This window comes from Mastigoproctus giganteus, chromosome 7 (assembly GCF_048544385.1).
Source record: "Mastigoproctus giganteus isolate SK-2022 chromosome 7, ASM4854438v1, whole genome shotgun sequence".
NCBI classification, from domain to species: domain Eukaryota; kingdom Metazoa; phylum Arthropoda; class Arachnida; order Uropygi; family Thelyphonidae; genus Mastigoproctus; species Mastigoproctus giganteus.
This window is the reverse complement of record NC_143581.1, coordinates 41,924,994-41,945,460: the sequence shown is the minus strand read 5'-3', so window position 1 is coordinate 41,945,460 and position 20,467 is coordinate 41,924,994. Positions and strand designations below refer to the sequence as shown.

The 20,467-nt window shown below is 41.0% G+C and overlaps 1 protein-coding gene across 1 annotated transcript in view; it reads left to right on the top strand.

Moving 5' to 3' along the window:
• Window positions 1-20,467, top strand: part of LOC150082844 (neural-cadherin-like) — a 500,869-nt gene that overhangs the window by 41,117 nt on the left and 439,285 nt on the right. Inside the window, exon 4 of the mRNA XM_090377625.1 lies at window positions 6,434-6,680. Within this exon, the coding sequence (XP_090233751.1) occupies window positions 6,434-6,680 (247 nt within the window). The remainder of the gene's footprint in view (window positions 1-6,433; window positions 6,681-20,467) is intronic.

Genomic DNA, 20,467 nt, shown 5'->3' with positions numbered 1-20,467 from the left:
ATACTCTTCCTCGGCCATCCTATTTTCAATCGTTCCTCTTATCTTCCATCTTATCACTATGCCAGTTAATTTTCCAGTAATATCAGAATAACTTATTTTTGTTTATTAGCAAAAAATAAGTTTTCTTACATAGAAAAACGAATTATGTGTTGCTAGTGTTAATTTATAGTTTTCAATTTTACCAATGGAATTCACTTTCAATGGATTGTACAGTATCAAGACATTAATATTTATAATTAATAATATTCCTTGATTGAATATACAGTTCATTGTACATAGAATATAAAAGAAAAATATTTTCACCCCACAACAGCAATTGAAAAAGGAGTTTATGTAGAAAAAAAAGTTAACAAAGAACATAAAGGATAATGAAGTATGTTGTTAATAAAGAAAAGTGTTATATTCAGCCCAGAGCATTTTATAGCATTCAGAAATGTAGACTATGTATAAGTAGAGTGCAAAAGCATCAATAATTCCTAACCAAATCTGAACGAACAGAATATTAGCAAAGTGGCATTGTTTTAAGTTATATCTCATATTGTGAATACCTTCAACGAGTTGCCATGATATTGCACTACTTCGAATAAGTAACGCTTCACCTTAGGAGAAGACTAATGTTACTTATTCTCAAATGGATAAGTCTAAATACATCATACACCATCAGGCATCTCTCATATTGTGGAGTTATACTTCATAACGGTTTTGCCATCATTGCATCACTCGGGTACCTACCCACCCACCGAAGAAGGGCCAGATAGCCCTGAAACGGTGCCATCTGGGTGGTGGTATCCATCTGAGAATAAGTAACATTAGTCTTCTCCTCGGGTGAAGTGTTACTTATTTGAAGTAGTGCAATATCATGGCAACTTGTTGTGAAGGTATTCACAATATGAGATATAACTTAAAACTATGCCGTGTTGCTAATATTCTGTTCATTCAGATTTGGCTATGTATTATTGATGTTTTCGCACTATACTTATACATAGTCTAGATTTTTCCATAGCTTTGAGGCTTATGCCCTAGATCAGCTAGTGTATAATCTTGCTACCTCTACTCTGCCAGATAGTGACTGGAGGGAGTCAGAGTAGTGTGTATGCGGGGGGGGGCAATGTCGAGGCCACGTTATGTCAAGGATCTGGCTTTATTCTTACCATGCTGTATGAAGCAATGAAAAAAATTTCATTGCTTCATACAGCATGTCCCACACACTTTTTATTACTATTGAATACACCATGAATTGTCAAACTAATAAAGTAAGCTTATCTGCAAAAAGATCTAAACCTCCCAAACACTTCCTAATTCATTTCACAAATATACGTTGTTTCAATTCTAATCTCAACGATGTCCATTTCCACTTGCAGTCTGCCAAATCCCATGTACTTTTTCTGACAGAACCTCAGTTATCAGTTGATTCGACTACTGCTCATCTCAGTTGCCCAAATTATTCGCTGTATGATTCCTTTCACCTAAAAGGAGGTACTTGTGCATATGTCTGTTCCGATATTCCCTGTCAGAGACTTGGTAATTTGGAATCTCCTCTTTTCGATCTTCTCTGGCTTAAAATCTCCCTACCTCATTGTGTCAAATTCACCTGTTGTCTCTACCATTCTCCCAACTCCACTAATCACTTGGAGCTCTGACTTCCTTTCTTTGCAACTTGACTTTCTCCAGTCCCACTTTCCTAATGGTGAGGTAATTTTCCTTGGTGTAATGTTCACAACTCCAGCTGTCTTCTGTTTTCTAGTCACACCGACCCAGCTGGTCACGATGCTGAGGCTCTTGCAATGACCTTGCACAGATTGTTAATTTACCTACAAGAATACCGGACAATCCTAATCATACAGCCAACACACTTGATCTTTTTCTCACAAACAACCCTTCTAAGTACACGGTCGAATTGAGAGGTCCTTTAGGCACCTGAGACCACAACTTGGTGATTGTCTCTTCTCCAATGGAGCCTTTATCTCATGGAAACCTTTATCTCTGGAAACCTCGTATTGTTTGGCATTACAAGAATCCAAAATGGCATGTCCTGCAAGATTTCTTTTCCCTGGTTGGATTACTGTTTCGCCGACTGGGCTAGCCGGGTAGGGAAAGTGCCTGCCTGGCAACCCAAAGGTCACTGGTTCAAATCGCGCCTCGGGCTTGGATCAAAGTACTGCAAAAACCTTGGGAGGTGCATTATGGCCACAGAAGCCGATGCGCCAACAATTCTGATGTCACTGTTTGCTCAGATCGTGTCAATGAAATTATTTTTGCTGGAATGGAATCCTTTATCCCACACTCCACTTTAAAATCTCATCCTTTATCTAAACCTTGGTTTTCCAGTAAATGAGCTTAGGCTGTTCAAGAGAAGAATGTTGAATATCGTAATTGGCTTGTTTCTGATTCTTCAGTTTCATTTTCTGCCTACACTAAGGGTGCCTCCGTAGCCAGGTGGGCAGGAGCAGCAGTGCGTAGCACACGCTTCTTGATCAGACTGGGGTTCGAGCCCATGACCACCAAATACGGAGGATGCGGAAAGGTCGGGGAAGGACCACCGCGTATCCCCAGTGGTCCTGGCAATATGGCCTTAGTTGCTAATGTTCCTAAATAACAAACAACAAGCCTACACCAAAGCTCGCAACAATTGTAAAGCAGTTATTAATCAGTCCAAACTAGAGTTTGAACAGGCTAAGAGTAAAAACTTGCTTCTTGCCCTGATGGTAGCCGAGCATTCTGGTCTCTTGCCAAAGCTATTGGCTGCAACTTTTGCCCACCTCTGTCCAAATGAGATGGTTCTGTTGTCACTTCAGCCAAGGATAAAGCTGACCTGCTAGCATCCCATTTTTCTTCCAACTCATGTATTAATGATCTTGGTAAAACACCTCCCACCATTCCCAACATGCTCCATTCAATGCCTCCTGTGGTCTTCCGTCAAAAGGATGTCAGAAGGATTTTTATGAATCTTGATGCTATGAAAGCTCCAGGTCCCGATGGTATTTCTCCCCGTGTTCTTAAAACCTGTGCTCCTGAACTTACTCCTGTTATTTGCCGCATTTTTTCACTTTCTTATAAAGGTGTTTTTCTTCTGCTTGGAAATTTGCTCATATCTAGCCAGTTCCTAAAAAGGGTAACAAATCCCTCCCATCCAGTTATCGTCCTATTGCAATTTCTTCTCTTTCTAAAGTAATGGAGAAATCAATTAAACGCCAACTCTTAAACTACCTAGAAACCTTCCGGCTGATCAACGATCGCCAGTATGGGTTCCGTCAGTTCTATCCACTGGTGATATTCTGGCTTACGTTAATCATTTATGGACTAATTCAATGGAAAAGTTTGGTGAAACACAAGCAGTTGCTCTTGACATCCCAAAGGTTTTCGATCGTGTTTGGCATAAAGGTCTTCTAATCAAGCTTCCATCTTATGGTTTGCCAACTGTTTTTTGTAATTGGTTATCCAGTTTTCTCTCTGATCGCTCACTGTGGGTGATGGTAGATGGCTCTCTGTCTTCTAACTTCTCCACTAATGCCAGTGTCCCCCAAGGTTCAGTTCTTTCCCCGACTCTTTTCCTCTTGTATATTAATGACCTTCTTCCATTGACTGGAAATCCTATCCATTGTTTTGCAGATTTATACAGATTTAACTTTTGAAATTTCCATTACAAATGTTGTTCAGATTTCTTTTCAGCACTAAGTTAATAAATTAGTGTTTGAGCTAAAAGAAAGGCACAGAAAAAGTCTTCATTACTCATTATATAAATAAATTTAAAAAATCAAGTGGAACACAAAAGCAGTAATCATGAACTAACTACATTCTGACACACGGCCGCCACAAGTGGACAGGCAAGGTAAGTGTCGCTTATAGGCGGCAGTTGAAGAGGGCGCAGAAATATTTCTCGATATTGTTTTTGTGAATTATTTTCGTGGGTTTGGTATTCTGCATTTAGGACGGCAAATTATATTTTGCTTATTGGCGGCACAGGAACACGTGGCACTGTTTTTGACATTGCTGTACAATATAAGTAAAATGAAAGCAAGTAGTTTGTTACCAGGCGTGAGAAAACTCTGGATTTACCTGCCTAATGCAAAATTAGCCAGAAATGCCAGAGAAAATACGTTTCAGTCCTAAATATGGAGGTATTGTTGTTTGCTTCGGGTATTATTGTATCCTGAGATATTTCATGTAGTTCCAAATAACTTTTAAAACTAAAAACGAGATATCTCGGGATAATCCATGAAGTGGTTAAATTAAAAAAGTATCAAGCTTTTGTGCTTTTATTGGAAAAAAAATTGCACATCAGCAAGCAAGCAACAATAATATTTCTTGAAAGAGAAGTGCCTTTTGTTTGTTGTTCAGTGATTGTTGGGCAGTTTGTGGAGGGGGATGCACACATGAGAAATCAGTGCCTGTAATGGAAAAGAATGCATTTATAAGTTCAGACTTCATTTTTCTTTTAGCATAGAAAAGGAATGGGTTTGTGTACGCTCTACTGTTATTTTATGGTCTTTAACATTTTTAGTGACTTGAGGCTGAAGTTTTTTAAATTTAATGTTAAATTAAAACAAAATTCTTGTTTTGCTTCAGTCCCTTTTTAAGCCAAATGATTTTGTTTATTGAAATTATTAATTTGTATTTGGATCAAACATCACTTGCTACTCGGAGAGATCTCTATTCACATCCTGTGAAGGAGTGGATGAATTCCTTAAGGTATCTCCAGCCAGAACTGTAGTTAGCTGATCTAATGATTTATTCTGCATTCTTTATAGCTCAACAACATACGGACGTACAGATTTGCCCCTGCATACATAATACACTTTATGTCCACACATTTGGCAGTGTTTGGTTAAGGAACTAGGTGTCAACATGTTAACATATCTAAGTTAATCATTATAGTATTACCAGCCTTGTATTGTTCATACAGGTTTATTTTTAAAAAATCATGGCATATGAGATTTAACTTTTTTTCTAAAACCCCATATTATATAGAAAAAGATTGCTTGTCCTTTTATTTAAAGTTAATATGCTACTGTCATATTACTGTAGCATATTAATTGCACCTTTTACAAAGGGTACTAGGAAAGTTTTGCAATATGACGCAACAATGAATCACAGGAAGCTGCTTGTTGCTGCATGTTCAGACATGTTCATACGTGCATAGTAGCCGCCGCGCCAAGTCGATGGGCTCAGTTATTCATTAGTAGTGAGAGTGTAAAGTGCTTGCGATGGCATCGTGGTCACGAAATGAAATAAGGGCAGTTTTGCGGTATAATTTCGTGCGTGGTTTAACCATAGACCAGTGCTTAGAAGAAATGACTCTTGCACTAGATGATGATTGTCCACATCGTACAACGATATTCAGGTGGTATAGAGAATTCCAAAGGGGAAATTTCACTCTGGAGGATTCTGAGAGGCCGGGAAGGCCACGAACGTCAGTTACGGAGGAAAACGTTACTGCTGTGAGGAAAATGCTTGACGAAAACAGGCAAGTGACCTACCAACAGATAGAGGATACTTTGGGCCTAAATGCACCAGCAATTCGTTCGATTCTGCAAGATCATTTGCACGTGAAGACACTTTGTTCTCTCTGGGTGCCGCATCAACTGACTGAAGAGCAGATGACACGACGTGTGACTTGGTGCCGGGAGATGTTAAAAAAGTTTGATAAGGGACAATCTCGGTATGTGAACAACACCGTGACAGGTGACGAGACTTGGCTGTACTATTACGATCTGCCGACCAAGGCTCAAAACAAAGTTTGGGTCTTTGATGATGACGACACACCCGTAATTGTCAGAAAATCCCGATCTGTAAAGAAGAAAATGATAGCTGTATTTTTCAAATCGAGTGGAATTGTGGAACGTGTTGTTTTGCAAACGCAGAAGACAGTCACAGCTAAGTGGTATACTGAACAATGCCTGCCTAAAGTCATTGGATCTATGAAGAACCTGCGGCCAAAGTCAAGAATGGACACCTGGTACCTCCATCACGATAATGCTGCAGCTCACTGCGCCAAAGCCTGCACCGAATATTTGACCACGACAGGACTGAAACTTCTCGAGCACCCTCCCTACAGTCCAGACCTTGCTCCCTGCGACTTTGCACTGTTCCCGCATGTGAAAATGAAGCTAAAAGGGAGGCGGTTTTCCAGTGATGAGGACCTTCTACGGGCTTGGGACAACGAGTGTGCTTTACTCCCTAGTGAAACTTGGCAGAACTGGTTTAAAGATTGGTTTCAGAGGATGGAGAGGTGTATTGAATGTAGAGGAAATTACTTTGAAAAAATTAAATAAACAAAGCTGTATTGCAAAACTTTCCTAGTACCCTTTGTATAATGTCCAGTTAGTTACACTTCCTTTTTTTGTTTGTTTTTATCAAAGTTTGTATTTGAGTTGAAAAAGAAGAGGTGGAGATTTCAATAAACTTTTTTTTTATTTTATTTATTTTTTTGTAGCTGTTGGTAAATTTGAAGTAGATGAGAGATCCGGGGAAGTACGCACTGTAAGTCCAGAACCATTTATGCTAGACAAAGAATATGTACTGTATGTAAAGGCTGAAGATCATAGTGGTCCATTAGTAAATGGACAGTATCAATCCACAGGTGAGAAAAGGCTCTCAATAATTGGAGGAAGAAGACCTCCTCAATTCTACATGGAAAGATATTCTACAACAATCCCAGAAAATCAAAAGAAAGATTCAGAGTAAGAGTTAGATTATAATTTATCATTTTTTTTTTTTTTTTTTTTGTTACGTTTGCATTTGCTCCACTTTGTTCTTGTGTATCTGTTACATACATATAGGGTGAGCGTAAAACATCCTATTAATGAATTTTAAATTTTATAAATGAATGTTTTATACCCCAAATGAAGTGTCCATAGCCTCAGTTCAGGCATTCAATATAGATAACTTCATATTAAGTTATTAATGCTAGTTGAAAAAGTAATTTACATAGTTATTATTAAAGTGCTATGGATTGATATCGAAACCTCACTTCTAACTCCATGCTTTGGTTTTAATAAATTTGAATACTAGGTTTTGTAAACGTGATATTTCAAGAAGCTACATAGATAACAGTTGCAGGGTAAATCTGTGCTTTGTGATTTAATATCAAAAATCTAGCTGGTGAGATTATTATCAAATGCATTTTTTGAGAAGGCCAATTAATTTCAGTGGAAATGTAGTGGTGCTCCATCTTATTGTATTTTTATTATTGTTGTTATATTATTTCTCCCTGATGGGGTTCCACACCGTGACAAGTACTGGTACAATGTGTACAGGGTGGTTATGTCTGGTATTACTGTTGATTGAGGAACTCTCTGACTATTCTACAGGTGTTCAGGTTTGCATCTTTCTGGAGTTCCTTGCATTTGTTCTCTGGGAGACCTATTGCTGCTAGGCTGTTATGTAGGGTCTTTGGCACCATACTAGTGATCAAGGTGGTTGTTACTTGTTACATATACCACATCTCTTTGATATCCAGTGTTAGGTCCATGTACTTCCTGATCTTTTCCTCGTGGGTTTTCTGGAGGTTGCCAGTGTTGGTCAGCCCTGTGTGAATTAGATAGGTACCCTTTTCCTTCTTATTGACAAGAGTTATGTCCTGTCTGTGGCGGGGCATTGTCTTGTCCGTTATTATGGCAGTGCCAGTATAGCTTGTGTGTTGGGGTCTCTATTATGGCCTGGGGTTTGTACTCTAAGAGTGTACTCTGTCTAGGTGATCACCTTGCATCCTGCAGTGATATGTTGGATTGTTTCTGAGGCCAGGTGGCAACATCGCCATGTGTCATCTAACATTCCAGGCTCTGTTGCAATGAATTTTCTATAGTTCCTGGTATCGATTACCTGGTCTTGGATGGCGAGCATGAATTGTTCAGTCTCTCAGGGAAGAGCATTCCACTTGTGAGGCATGCATAGGAAGCTATTTTATCTGTGTGGTCTTGATGGAGGTTCGTCATAGTATAGTAGTAGTGGCATGTGATGCAAGAAAGCAAGTGTATGAGCTTATGCAGCATCAGCCAAAAAAAAAAAAAAAAAATCACACCATTCCCTCCAAATGCCTGTCCAGTTCCTCCTTAAATTTATTCAACCTATCAACTTCCACAACGACAGATGGAAGTTTGTTCCAGCAATTAACCACCCGCTGGCTAAAGGCAAAATTTCTGCACATCTATTCTACCTCTGTCTTTTCTTAATTTGAATTTATGCCCCCTTAGGTTCGTAATCTGAACAAGTGGAAGGATCCCATCAGAATTCAGTGTGCTCAACCCATTAAAGGCCTTATACACCTCAATCAGATCACCGCACAGGTGCCTAGTCTCCAGCCACTGCAATTTGCAGAACTTAAACCTCTCTTGGTAAGAGGATCCCTTCATTCTCCTCACCAATCTTGTTGCCCTTCTCTGTACACGCTCAAGTAAATCTACATCCTTCCTAAAATGAGGCCTCCAGACCTTTACGCAGTGCTCAAGGTGTGGCCTGACCATTGCCTTATACAGAGGGACAATCACCTCCTCCCTGCTAGCAAAATTCCTATATATCATTGACAAAACCCCATGAACTGCCCTGGCAGCCTGTCTGCATTGCTCAGAAAACTTTATATCTGCCTGCACAATTACTCCCAGGTCTTTTTCATTTTCTACCACCTTAAGTGTAGTACCACACAGTTGGTACGTTTCTCTGGGGTTACTTCTACCCATATGCAGTACTTTGCATCTGTCAAGGTTAAACTTCAGTTGCCACTTCTTAGCCCATCTGCCCAAATTATCTAGATCCTGTTGCAGTAGCACACTGCAATTACTGTCATTAACAACCCTGCCAACCTTTGTATGATCTGCAAACTTCGACATTAAGCCTGATATACCTTCATCAATATCATTGATAAATATACAAAACAACAGTGGACCCAACACAGAACCCTGTGGGACTCCATTAATAACATTAGTCCACGAAGAGTAGCACCCATTGATTACCACCCTCTGTCTTCTCACACTTAACCATCCTTTTATCCATTGTAGCAACTTACCCTTAATACCATTCTGCTCCAATTTGTACAGTAGTCTTCCATGCGCAACAGTGTCAAAAGCTTTCCTGAAATCCAAATATATGATATTAAAATTATTTTTTGCATCCAGTTCTTTTGTAACCACATCATAATATCCTATCAAATTTGTCAGACAAGACTTTCCCTTATCAAACACATGCTGTGTCTGAATTATTGCTGCAGTCTTGTCTAGATGATCCTGCAATGCATCTTTAACCAGTGACTCCATTATTTTACCCGGAACAGAAGTTAAACTAACTAGTCTGTAATTACTCGTGTCACCCTTTGATCCCCCTTTGTGAATTGGGGATACATTTGCACATCTCCAGGCCGTGGGGACCTCCCGTGAGTCCAAGGATGCTCTCATAATTATGGCTAAGGGTTTGCTTACTTGCTTTGCCGTCTCCTTTAATATAACTGGATAGATCCCATCCACCCCAGGTGCTTTTCTTATGTTTAACTTCAACAATTTCTCCTCCACTTTGCTCTCAGTTATTACAAAATCATTAAGATCCTGCTACAATTTGATAACCTTCTGCCATTTTCAAACCTTAATAATTCCTCATGTGTGAATGTAGATGCAAAATCCCCTGAGTCCAAGGATGCTGTCATAATTATGGCTAAGGGTTTTCTTAGTTGCTTTGCCGTCTCCTTTAATATAACTGGATAGATCCCATCCACCCCAGGTGCTTTTCTTATGTTTAACTTCAACAATTTCTCCTCCACTTTGCTCTCAGTTATTACAAAATCATTAAGTATCCTGCTACAATTTGATAACCTTCTGCCATTTTCAAACCTTAATAATTCCTCATGTGTGAATGTAGATGCAAAATACTCATTCAGTTTGTTTGCTATCTGAGCAGGATCATCAACAGTCGAACCATCGATGTCAAGTGGACCAATCAGATTCATTCCCTTCCTTTTAGAGTTTATATAAGTAAAGAAATCCTTGCTGTTTTTCTTAGCATCTTTTGCCAAGGATTTCTTGTAATCTGCCTTTGCCTGCCTAACCTCTTTTGTGACCTGATTACGGACTAGCTTATATCTGCCATAGGCTTCCGAGTCACTTGATAATTTATATGCATCCCATGCATTTTTCTTCTCTGTTACGAGTCTCATTAGTTCATTAGATAACCATTTAGGCCTAAACCTTGAACAATATTTCTTAATAGGTATGAGGTATATTGAGGGTCTAGCGGCTCCTGGGATTTCTCCCATCTCCGCGAATGTTCTATGTATCGGTGACAGTACCCTGTCAAAGCCAGAGATTTAGAAGTGTGTGGGTCATGAGTAGTGTTATATGTTGTGGCCATTGTTTATCCGGCTTATTGGCCGCCAGGCCCCTAATGGGACCAGACGTTGTCCATACCTCGCCGCGTGGAGGCTAGCCTGGTGTTACCATTGAGTCAATTGTACTCTGGCTGGTCCTGCCACTTACTTTCCTGGGATTTTAGTGGCTAGGACCTAAAATAAAATTGGAACGACCGCGGTTGATTTTAAATCACTTACATTAAAGCACTAATATGGGGTTGACGCTGAGAGCCTGTTTCTGAAGTGCCTAAAAGGTTGGGTGAAATTTTTTGTTGTATTTAAATTTGGACGTGTAGGGCTATACGCTGTGCAAGAAAAAGTGCTGGGAGGGGAGAATGAAGGCTAGTGGGTGAAATAGGAAGAAGAGGGTCGATAGGGTAGGTGACCCCCAATTTTTCAGTGAGGCATGCCCATGCCCCACCAGAGGGAAGAAATGGTGTGGCAGGGAAGAGAGGTGACAGCAAGCCGTCACCTCCCACCCCTGCCGGGTGTGGGAGTAAAAGAATTGCACTGCACAAGAGAGTGCAGAGCATAGAGCCAATATGGCTCCGTTGAGGCAGCAACTTGGAGTTCTCTATCTTCGTTGGTCTTCTCTGTCATTGGTAGCCATATTTTTCCTCAGCTATGAACACTGGTCAGGTCCGTTGTTGGTCTGTTAGCTATGGCTGTGGTTCTCTTCATCATGGGAAGATCCGCAGCTCCATGGGGTTATTCTTGCGATCGCTGGTTTTAGATGATTAGTAGTAAGCAGGTTCCTGGGCGAGGTTCTCCTTGAGTCCTCTCCACGCATGTTCTGTGTTTTTTTTTTTTTTTTTTTTTTACCTTCTGTAGATGGCTATCAATGTTTTACGCCTACCAAATAGTTTTTGGGCATATTCCTTTAGCTCCCTGTATTCCTCAAGTGAGTCCAATAGATGCGATTCCAAGTTCTTGGGGAGGTAGTGTATTGCAGTGATCAGTCTGCACATGAGGTCCTCATAATGGGTGCAATCATACATAATGTGCTCCCAGCACTCAAGCTCCCCACAGGCACATCTCGGATCCACCTCAATCCCCAGCGCTGCCAGCTTGGCTGTAAAGGCCCCGTGACCAGTCAATAAATAGGTGGTGTATAAGCCAGGTTGAAACCAAGTTGGGGGACTGGGGTACATCCTGTCGATGTTCGGAATGAATTTCCTGGTGATATTTCCCTTATTTGAGTTGGCCCAGCGCTCCTGCCAAACTTGCATCAGGTGTTTTTGCAGCCTTGTCTTTTCATTTTTTTGTGGTGCATTAACGTCCACAGTATAGCCATGGTATGTACAAGGTATTCCTTTCTCTATGTGGTAGTTCATTCCCCTACACATGATCTCTAAGTCAAGGGGAAGAGCTCCGGCCAAGACCTGCAGCGCGTGGGTACTGGTTGTCTTACAAGCACGTGTAACTGCCAGTAGGATTGTTCTTTGCGTTGCATCAAGGATGCGTCGGTTTACTACAGTTCATGTTTTGGAAAACCATATTGCTGAGGCGTAAGTGATGATCGGTAGGAAGGTTGTTTTATAAAACAATGACAGGGTGCGTTGGTTTAACCCCCAGTCCCGCCTGACGATCCTAGCCACCAATCCAGAGTATCTTTTGATTTTGGCTCTGATATAAGTTAGATGGTGTTTAAAAGTAAGATTACCATCCAGTATACCTCCTAAATATTTTAACTGGGTCACTAATTTTATTGTGGTAGGTCCCACCTTTATTTGTGGCGGTCTACGTATATCAAGCTTGCCTTTTAGCAGGACGGAGGACGTCTTTGTTGTTGATATTGTCAGGCAGTGTGTTCTGGTCCAGTTTTGCAATATCAGCATTGCCTGATTGGCCTTTTCCTCTAGCTGGGCCCGGCTATCTGCAGCAATGGTGAGGACCAAATCATCAGCAAAGGCCTGGGAGCGCACATCACCAAGGTGCAAAGCCAAGAACCCATCCAAAACCATATTCCACAGGAGCGGCCCCAGAACAGAACCCTGGGGACAGCCCCTGTGGACATCACGATTCACTCTACCATAAGGTGCTTCCACGATGATGCGTCTCTCGGAGAGATAAGACCTAATTATGGAATATAAGTTGATCGGCACATGTGCCGGCCTTAGTCTTGCCAGTACGCTCAGCCACCAAATGGTGTCGAACGCCCCAGCGAAGTCAACAGAGATGGCTAGAAGATATTTATTATTGCAGTTTGCTGCTGATTCCGATAGGCTACGCAAGGCTTCCACAGTAGACGAACCCTTCTTGAATCCGTATTGCGATGTCTCTGTGAGTTTCGCTGCCTGGTAATGCTGATTTATCCTTGTACAGAGTAGTCTTTCAAGCAGTTTGCTTGCAACCGGCAGCAGGGCTATTGGCCGATAGGAGTTTGGCAATTGGGGTGGTTTGTTCGAATTTTTGGCGATTAATTTTACCTTTGCTGTCCATTTTTTGGGGAAGATGCCCTTAGCCAAGCAGCTGTTATATAGGTGTAAGAGGAGGTCTGGAACGATCTCCACGGTCTTCTTAATAATTTCGGGTTCTAAGTAGTCCAGGCCTGACATTTATTATTTCTTATCGTGGTTGCCATTTGTTGTAGTTCATCCCGTGTGAAGGGTGGCTCCTGAGTGTCTGTTGAGTAAACTTCATTATCTTGACAGATGATAAGTTGCTCTGGCAGTGATGGCTCTATTGGTTTCGGGAAGATGGCATCCAATATATTGCTTATAGATTGTTGCCACGTGGTGGTATAATCACCTTGTGGTGTCTGGGTGGTTGAAATGACTTCCCCCCTGGGAAGTTTATTCGTCACTATCTTGTATACCACACCCCAGGGTTCGGTGTTCCCTGTTGTGCTTACAAAGGTCTCCCAGGCCTTGCGTTTGCTCTTGACGATCGCATTTGTGTAGCTGTTTCTGGCTTCTCTATATCTTTCCCTTAAAGCTTCAACCTCATGGGCCGGCCATGTAGACCTTGCCCGTTGGAATTGTTTTCTTCTTGTAATTGTTTCCCGTCTGAGCTGTTGAATTTCCAGGGTCCATCACGGGACAGCCCCCCGGATCGGGCTTCTTCTTTTTATTACTGCGTTGCTGGCTTCTGTTATTATCTTGGTTACTTTAGTTTGGGTTTTATTGGGTTCCTCGAGCTGATTTGTCTCAGTTAGATGTTGGGCCGTTGCTGGTATTAGGATTTCCTTAAAACGTTCCCAATTTGCTTTGCGAGTGGCATATCGGCTCTATATTTGCTTGGATATTGGGGCTCTGTCAAGTGACCTTGCTATCTGATAGGTAATCACTCTGTGATCGGACGTTGTCCACGAATCCCGAACAAGCCAATCCTTAATATAGCCTGCGACGTTCCTAGTGGACAGCGTGACGTCGATCGTGGCCTCCCACAGTGTGTTACAGAATGTGGGCAGTTGGTGTGGCCAATTTAGTACCATGATCGGGGAGTTAGAAAGATATTCGTCTAGTATTTGCCCGTTCCGAGTTCTGCTTCTGTCCGGAGTCAGGCTGTGCCAGGTGGGGGATCGGCAATTGACATCTCCCCCTATGATTATTTTTTCGTCCGGGAGCAAGTCTACCAAAACTTGAAGGTATTGTGTTGCTGGGGTAATGTCCTCCCCTGGTCTACAGTACAGTGCCACTATGTAGAACTGGCCTAGTGGCGTCAATACGTGGGCAGAAGCTGCCCATGACGAGCATAGTTGTTTAACTTTCGTGACTGTGTAGTCTGGGTTGCATACCACTACCGCCGCCCAAGGGGTATCTTCCTCTTCGTGTACTATCTTATATGTGATTGGGTATCCACACACCCGTTTAGAGTGGGTGTACGGCTCCTGGAGTATGAGAATGTCTGCATTGATTTCGTCAGCTTTTATCCTTAGCTGTTCTGCCACTGCTCTGGCTCTTTGCGCATTTTGTTGGATGATCTCTATTTTGGATGTATTATATTTCTTATTGTTTGTCTCCATAGTCGGTTCTCTTTTGGTATTGACCCTTTGCTTTGATATAGACCGGGCAGTTTGGATCTCTGATCGAATGTGTGTTTTCCATTTTGGCTGCTTTACAATTGGCACAGGTTGGATCCTGTTCCCTGTTGGGGCAAGTTTTGTACTCGTGGCCCTTGCCAGAGTAATGGCCGCAAGTAGGCGTTGTCTGAGTACAGGTGTGGGTTGTGTGTCCGAACTTGCAGCACCGAAAGCATTTCGGCACCGCTGCATGCTCCCGGAACCGGTGGGATCCCCATTCTATATATATTCTGTTGCAGTCTTTCAGCTGTTGCCATGCAGTGGGTCTAGTTCAACTACCCAGTTCCTATTGGTTCCCGATCTGGTACTGGTTGAATACCTTGGTGTTACCGTGCATTTTTTTTGTTCTTCCTGGGCTAAATTCCTTAAATTTCTGGTGACAATTTCAGTTGCTAGTTGTTCAGGCGTTACGTCTTGGTCTACATTAAATATTATAATTGAAGGCCCACGCTTTTTTGGCGGCTCCGCTGTTAGCCCTAACTTGACAAGTTTTGGGTTTTCCATTATTTCCTGTATATCTTCCTTATTTTCTGTTTCTATTATTAGTCCCATGCTTCTTGTTTTTCTTATTGTTTTAATTCTAGTAGTCCTCAAGTCATCTTTCATCTCTTTCATAAATTTAACCTTCAGTTCTTCGCTGGATTGGACATTTTCAGCGTTTTCCAGGGTTGTCGGTCTGAGAACCACCAAGTTTGGTGTTTTCAAGAGTGGTTGCCTTTTTTCTTGTTGCCCTTCTTCGTTTGGTTGTAACTGGTTTGAGCCATTCCTCAGCACCTGGACATATGTGGGGGCACGCTGTTGCATTTGATTTGCCCCACATTGTTCGTAGATTTGTATCTTCACGTTTGCCTTTTCATTTTCCAGGAAGGTCTCTATCAGCATGGCTTCCATCTTACTAAAAATGTTTGCAATCCGCGATCTAATACCTGTTGTAATTCTGTTTGATGGTTCTTTGAAAACATTCTCTAATGCTGTCTTCAAGGCTAGAGATTTTTCATACACTGTGCCATCAGGCAAGGTAGGATCCAAGGGAACTTCTGTTGACTTCTCTACTCTGGTGTCCTTTGTAGATGGCATACTCTCTGGTTGGTCCCTTGCTACAGTTTGGGAACATGTTCCCCCGCTCAGACTAGACATAGTGACAAATGTTTTATGTCCAGGACGCAATTTACCAGATTCGGTCTGCGTCTTCAGTAAATTTCCAAAAAGCTCTGCACGAGTCTCTAGCTCGGCTGAACGTACCCTCAAACGTTCATTTTCCACCAGTAAGGTAGTATTCACTGCCTCCAAATCGGCACAGAAGCCCAAAATACGTCCAGAAGCAGCAGTTGTAACCCCACTAGCCTCTGAGAACAGAAAATCGGTAAGGGCTTTTTTAACCCTAGAAACTACAGAACACATTTCAAATACCTCCGGAACCCGTCCAAGTACAGGATCGTCTTCAAGTGGGGAACTCAGTATCGACTCCCATCTCGGAGTCTCTCCGTCTCCCCCATGTCCACCCGATACAGATGAACTGGAGGGACCATGCACATGTATTCCTTTAGGCTCCTCCAACGTGGATGATTCCACCGCTAATCTAGGGGGACATACTACATTATCTTTATCTATGTTAGAAGCTATGTCCTCATCCCCACGTGACACAACCCGAGGGGTCAATGGAACCTTGCGACTTTTAAGTGTTTTAAATACTTCAGGAGATTTTAACACTGGTGACTCCGAGTCAGAAGAAGTACCTTCCTCAGAATCATGTCTACTTTGATCCTTGTCAGTAGGAACAGATTTTTTCTGTTTGCTTTTACCTTTTCCACCCTTAGAATTTCCCTTAAGTGATACAACTTTTTTGCCCTTGTTTTTCTTACGGGGTTCGGGTTTATCCCCAGACTCGCTAGAGCACACCTCCTCTACCTCTGAATCGCGAACTGTCTCTCTGTTAGGTTCTGTATCCATTGTGTGTATTGTTTCAAGAAAACAGTACCAAAACAATTCCACAAAAACTAAAAATCTCCTCTTCCGCCTGTAAAAAACAATTCTTTATTTATTTCTTGATAAGATCCTCTTCTTCTTGATTCTCCTGCTATTACTTACTTACCTCACTCCTATAAGGAAGAAACTAATTCAAAAGTATATATTTTTCAATGTTAATCTATGGACACAAATCTGCATAAAAGTTTTGATTTTGCAAAAAAAAAAACCAGTTTCTGTAACTCAGCTCCTAATCACCAGATGGAGCTGGAAAAATTCCCAGAAAATAAGTAATTTTCTTAAGAATACTCCCACGAAAGATGAGCACCTCAAGTCCAATAGGTAAAAAGATATAAACGTTTAAAGTTTTCTGTATGAAACTTTTAGTAGTTTCCACGATTAATTCCTTGAATGCTTCCCACTTAGAATTTACTGTTGGTAACATCGTCAGTTGATCCCGCTGTACAGAATTTAAAAACTGTCGGAGACCACTGTACTCATTACGGAAGCAAAAACCCTTTCCTTTACCCCTGATAGTAATTAAATCTTTAAATCCCACATCAGTAAACTGTGATCACTGCCACCTAGTGGTTCCTTTATCTGCAAATTCGTAATACACGAATGATCACTGCTGATAACCAGATCAAGAGTATTATTCTCTCTTGTTGCCTCTCGAACATGCTGTTGCAGAAAACAATCATCCAATAAATCCACAAAAGTCTGACTAGTGTGTGAGTGACCAACCCATAAGTTCCAGTCTATATCTGGGAAGTTAAAATCCCCCATTATAAGACATTCTGATTTACTAGCCCACTCTATTTCTCTGTACAATTGTTCATTGTACTCATTCGAGTCATTAGGCCTATCATCATCGTCATCATCAGCCATTTTCAATCCACTGCAGGATGAAGGCCTCTCCAGAAACTTTCCAGTTCTTTCTGTTTTGAGCACTGGCCATCCATTTACTACCCACAAACTCATGAATTTCATCTATCCATCTCTGCCTTTGTCTTCCAGGTTTTCTTCTAGCTCCTCTTGGATACTATTCTGTTATTTTCTTAGTCCATCTGTCATCATGTCTTTGGGCTATGTGTCCTGCCCAAGATCATTTTAGTTCTTTAGTTTTGATAAGAATGTCCTTTACTTGAGTTTGTTGCCTAATCCATGTGTTTCTCTTCTTATCTAACAGTCTGATTCCCAATATGATTCGTTCCATTTTTCGCTGTGTAGTTCTCAGCTTCTCTTCCATTCTTTTGGCGAGTGCCCAAGTTTCACTTCCATGTCATGGTGGGGAGTATACATTGGTTCATTATTTTACATTTCAGACAAACTGGGATATTGCTCTTCAGTATGTGACTATATTTCCTGAATGCTATCCATCCAAAATTTATTCTTCTCTTGACTTCCAGCCATTTATCATTATTACAGCTAATAACTTGTCCCAGATAAGTATATGACTCCACCTTTTCAATTACTGCTCCTTCAATCATTATTTCCCTTTCTGTGGCATACTTGTTCATCATTACTTTTGTTATAGCCATATTCATCTTTAGTCCAAAATCCTTACTAGCTGTGCATAACTGATTAAGATTTTCCTCTAATTCTTTGGGATCATGGCTTATTACCACAGTCATCTGCAAATCGTAAATGGTTTAGGTACTCTCCATTCACATTGACTCCTTTCTGCGACCAGTCTAATCTTCTGAAAGCTTCCTCAAGGGCAGCAGTAAACAGCTTTGGAGAGAGTGTCTCCTTGTCGAACTCCTTTCTCAATTTTAAATTTCCTACTGTCTTTGTCTAGCCTAATAAAGGAGGTAGCACTCTCATATATTTTCTTCAAAATCATAATATATGGGGTATCAATGCCTTGTCTTTCCAGTGCCCGAAACATTGCCTTATGCTGTATGGAGTCAAATGTCTTTTCATAATCCACAAATGCCAGACATAATGGTGTTTTATATTCATTTGCTTTTTCCATTAGCTGTGATATTACGTGAAGGTGATCCATAGTTGAGAATCCTGTCCTAAAGCCACCTTGCTCTTTCGGGTGATTCTCATCAAGTATTCTTTCTAATCTGTTAGTAATGACCCTTGTGAACAACTTGTAGATGTGGAATAACAAGCTAATTGGTCTGTAATTTCAAATTTCTGATTTATCTCCTTTCTTATGCAGCAAAACTATGATTGCATTATTCCACTGCTTAGGCGTCACACCTTTTCTAATGCACTTTGTGAAGAGCCTTGCCAGTTTTTGTGTTATGTCTCTTCCTCCCAATTTTAACAACTTTACAGTAACTTCATCTTCCCCCGGGGGCTTTCTGATTCTTCATTTTCTTCAATGCATGTTCTACCTCATCAGGAAGAATATTGGGTATGTCGTATGTGTTGCTACTTTGCAATCCATCTTCCCCACTGCTGGTATCATTCCCCTGCTCCTTGTATAATTCTCTATAGTAGTCTTCTGCTATTTGAATTATGCCTTCTCTGCTGTTTATAAGTACACCATCGCTATTCTTCAGTTTCAGTATCATTTGTCTTTCTGTATTACTGCTCATGGCTGCTGATTTAAATCCTTTGTTTTCCCTTAATGCTTGTTCTACTTTTCTTGTGTTAAATCTTATGTCCTCTCTGAATCTCTTTCTAATGGCTTTGCATAACTCAGTATACTCAATTTTCTCCCTGTCAGTGTTTTTCTTGCTTTTCATTTGTCGTCTTCGGTTCATCATGACAAGTGTTTCTTGACTAATTTTTTCTTCTTTGGATTTCTTTTTCCCTATAGGTTTCTTGGGTTTATCACTTTCAAAAAGTTGTAATATTCCTCGTCGATATCTTGGTCCTCAGCAGTCTGCAGAAGCTCATACTTGTTCTTAAGTTCCAGTACATACTGCTTTTTCTCCTCCTCTGTTATCTCAAAGACCTTTGTATTATTTACTCGAGTCAGTTTTTTCCTTTCCTTTCCTACGTCTATATCAAGTGTACATCTTACCATTCTGTGATCACTTCCAACATTTACCTTATTCAGGACGGTAACATCATTCACAATATATCTTCTGTTAGTGAGGATGAAGTCGATTTCATTAGCAGTTAATCTATTTGGACTCTTCCATGTCCACTTTCTGTTCACCCTTTTCTTGAAAAAAGTGTTCATTACTGACAGTCCTTGAGATTCTGCAAATTCCACAAGTCTTTCACCTTTTCATTTCTTTCACCAATTCCAAAATTTCCTATAGTTCCCCTTTCTGCGCTGTTTTGTCTTTTTCCAACCTTTGCATTGAAGTCTCCCATAATAATAGTGTAGTGGGTTTTCTGCTCATCTAGAAGACTCAATTTTGGTGTACATTTATTCAAGCTCTTCATCATCATGGCTCGATGTTGGTGCATAAATCATTATAATCTTTAGCTTGTATCTCTTAGAAATCTTGAGTATTAGTCTTGACACTCTTGGTGATGTACTTTTGGATTCCAAAATGTTTTTAAAATCTTTATGGACCAGAAACCCAACTCCACCTTCACTCCTTTCACTGTTTCCATTGGTGTACAGCAGATTTCCACTTGATAAACTTATAAGTGGTTCATTTCTTCTTTCTGTTTCAGCCAAACCGATGATACTCCAGTTCACATTTTCTAATTCCTTTTCCAGCTCTAATATCCTGTCTTCACCGATGAGTGTTCTTACGTTATAACAGGCTAAGTTCAGTTTCCGTGCATGGCAGCCTGGTCATACCCAGAGATTCTTAGCACCCTCTGCTTCCACTCTGATCCTCTTGCTGCCGTAAGAGGGAGAGTGAAAGCTGCTGGGGACTGAGGGCCATTTGTTTCGTCGTGCTTTCATATGCTGGAGGGTTTGGTCTTTTCCTCTTCACGCTGACCAGGCGTCTTGAAGAGAACCACTCTACACGTTCGTTGCCACCTAAGTGAGGTGGTAGATGACTGTCATCAACCGGTGAAATACAAGCACTTTGCTTATTGGAGGCTTGAAGTGGTGAAACCCATGTTTAGTCTCTAGAGCAAAGTTTCCGGCATCCCCCTCCCCCCATACTTCTCCTTCAACCCATGCACGGTACTAAGTGCTATAGGTTTTGATACCTTTCGTGTTTGGGATTTTCATGAAAAAAAAAAAAAAAAAAACAGGGCTTACCATTGAGAAG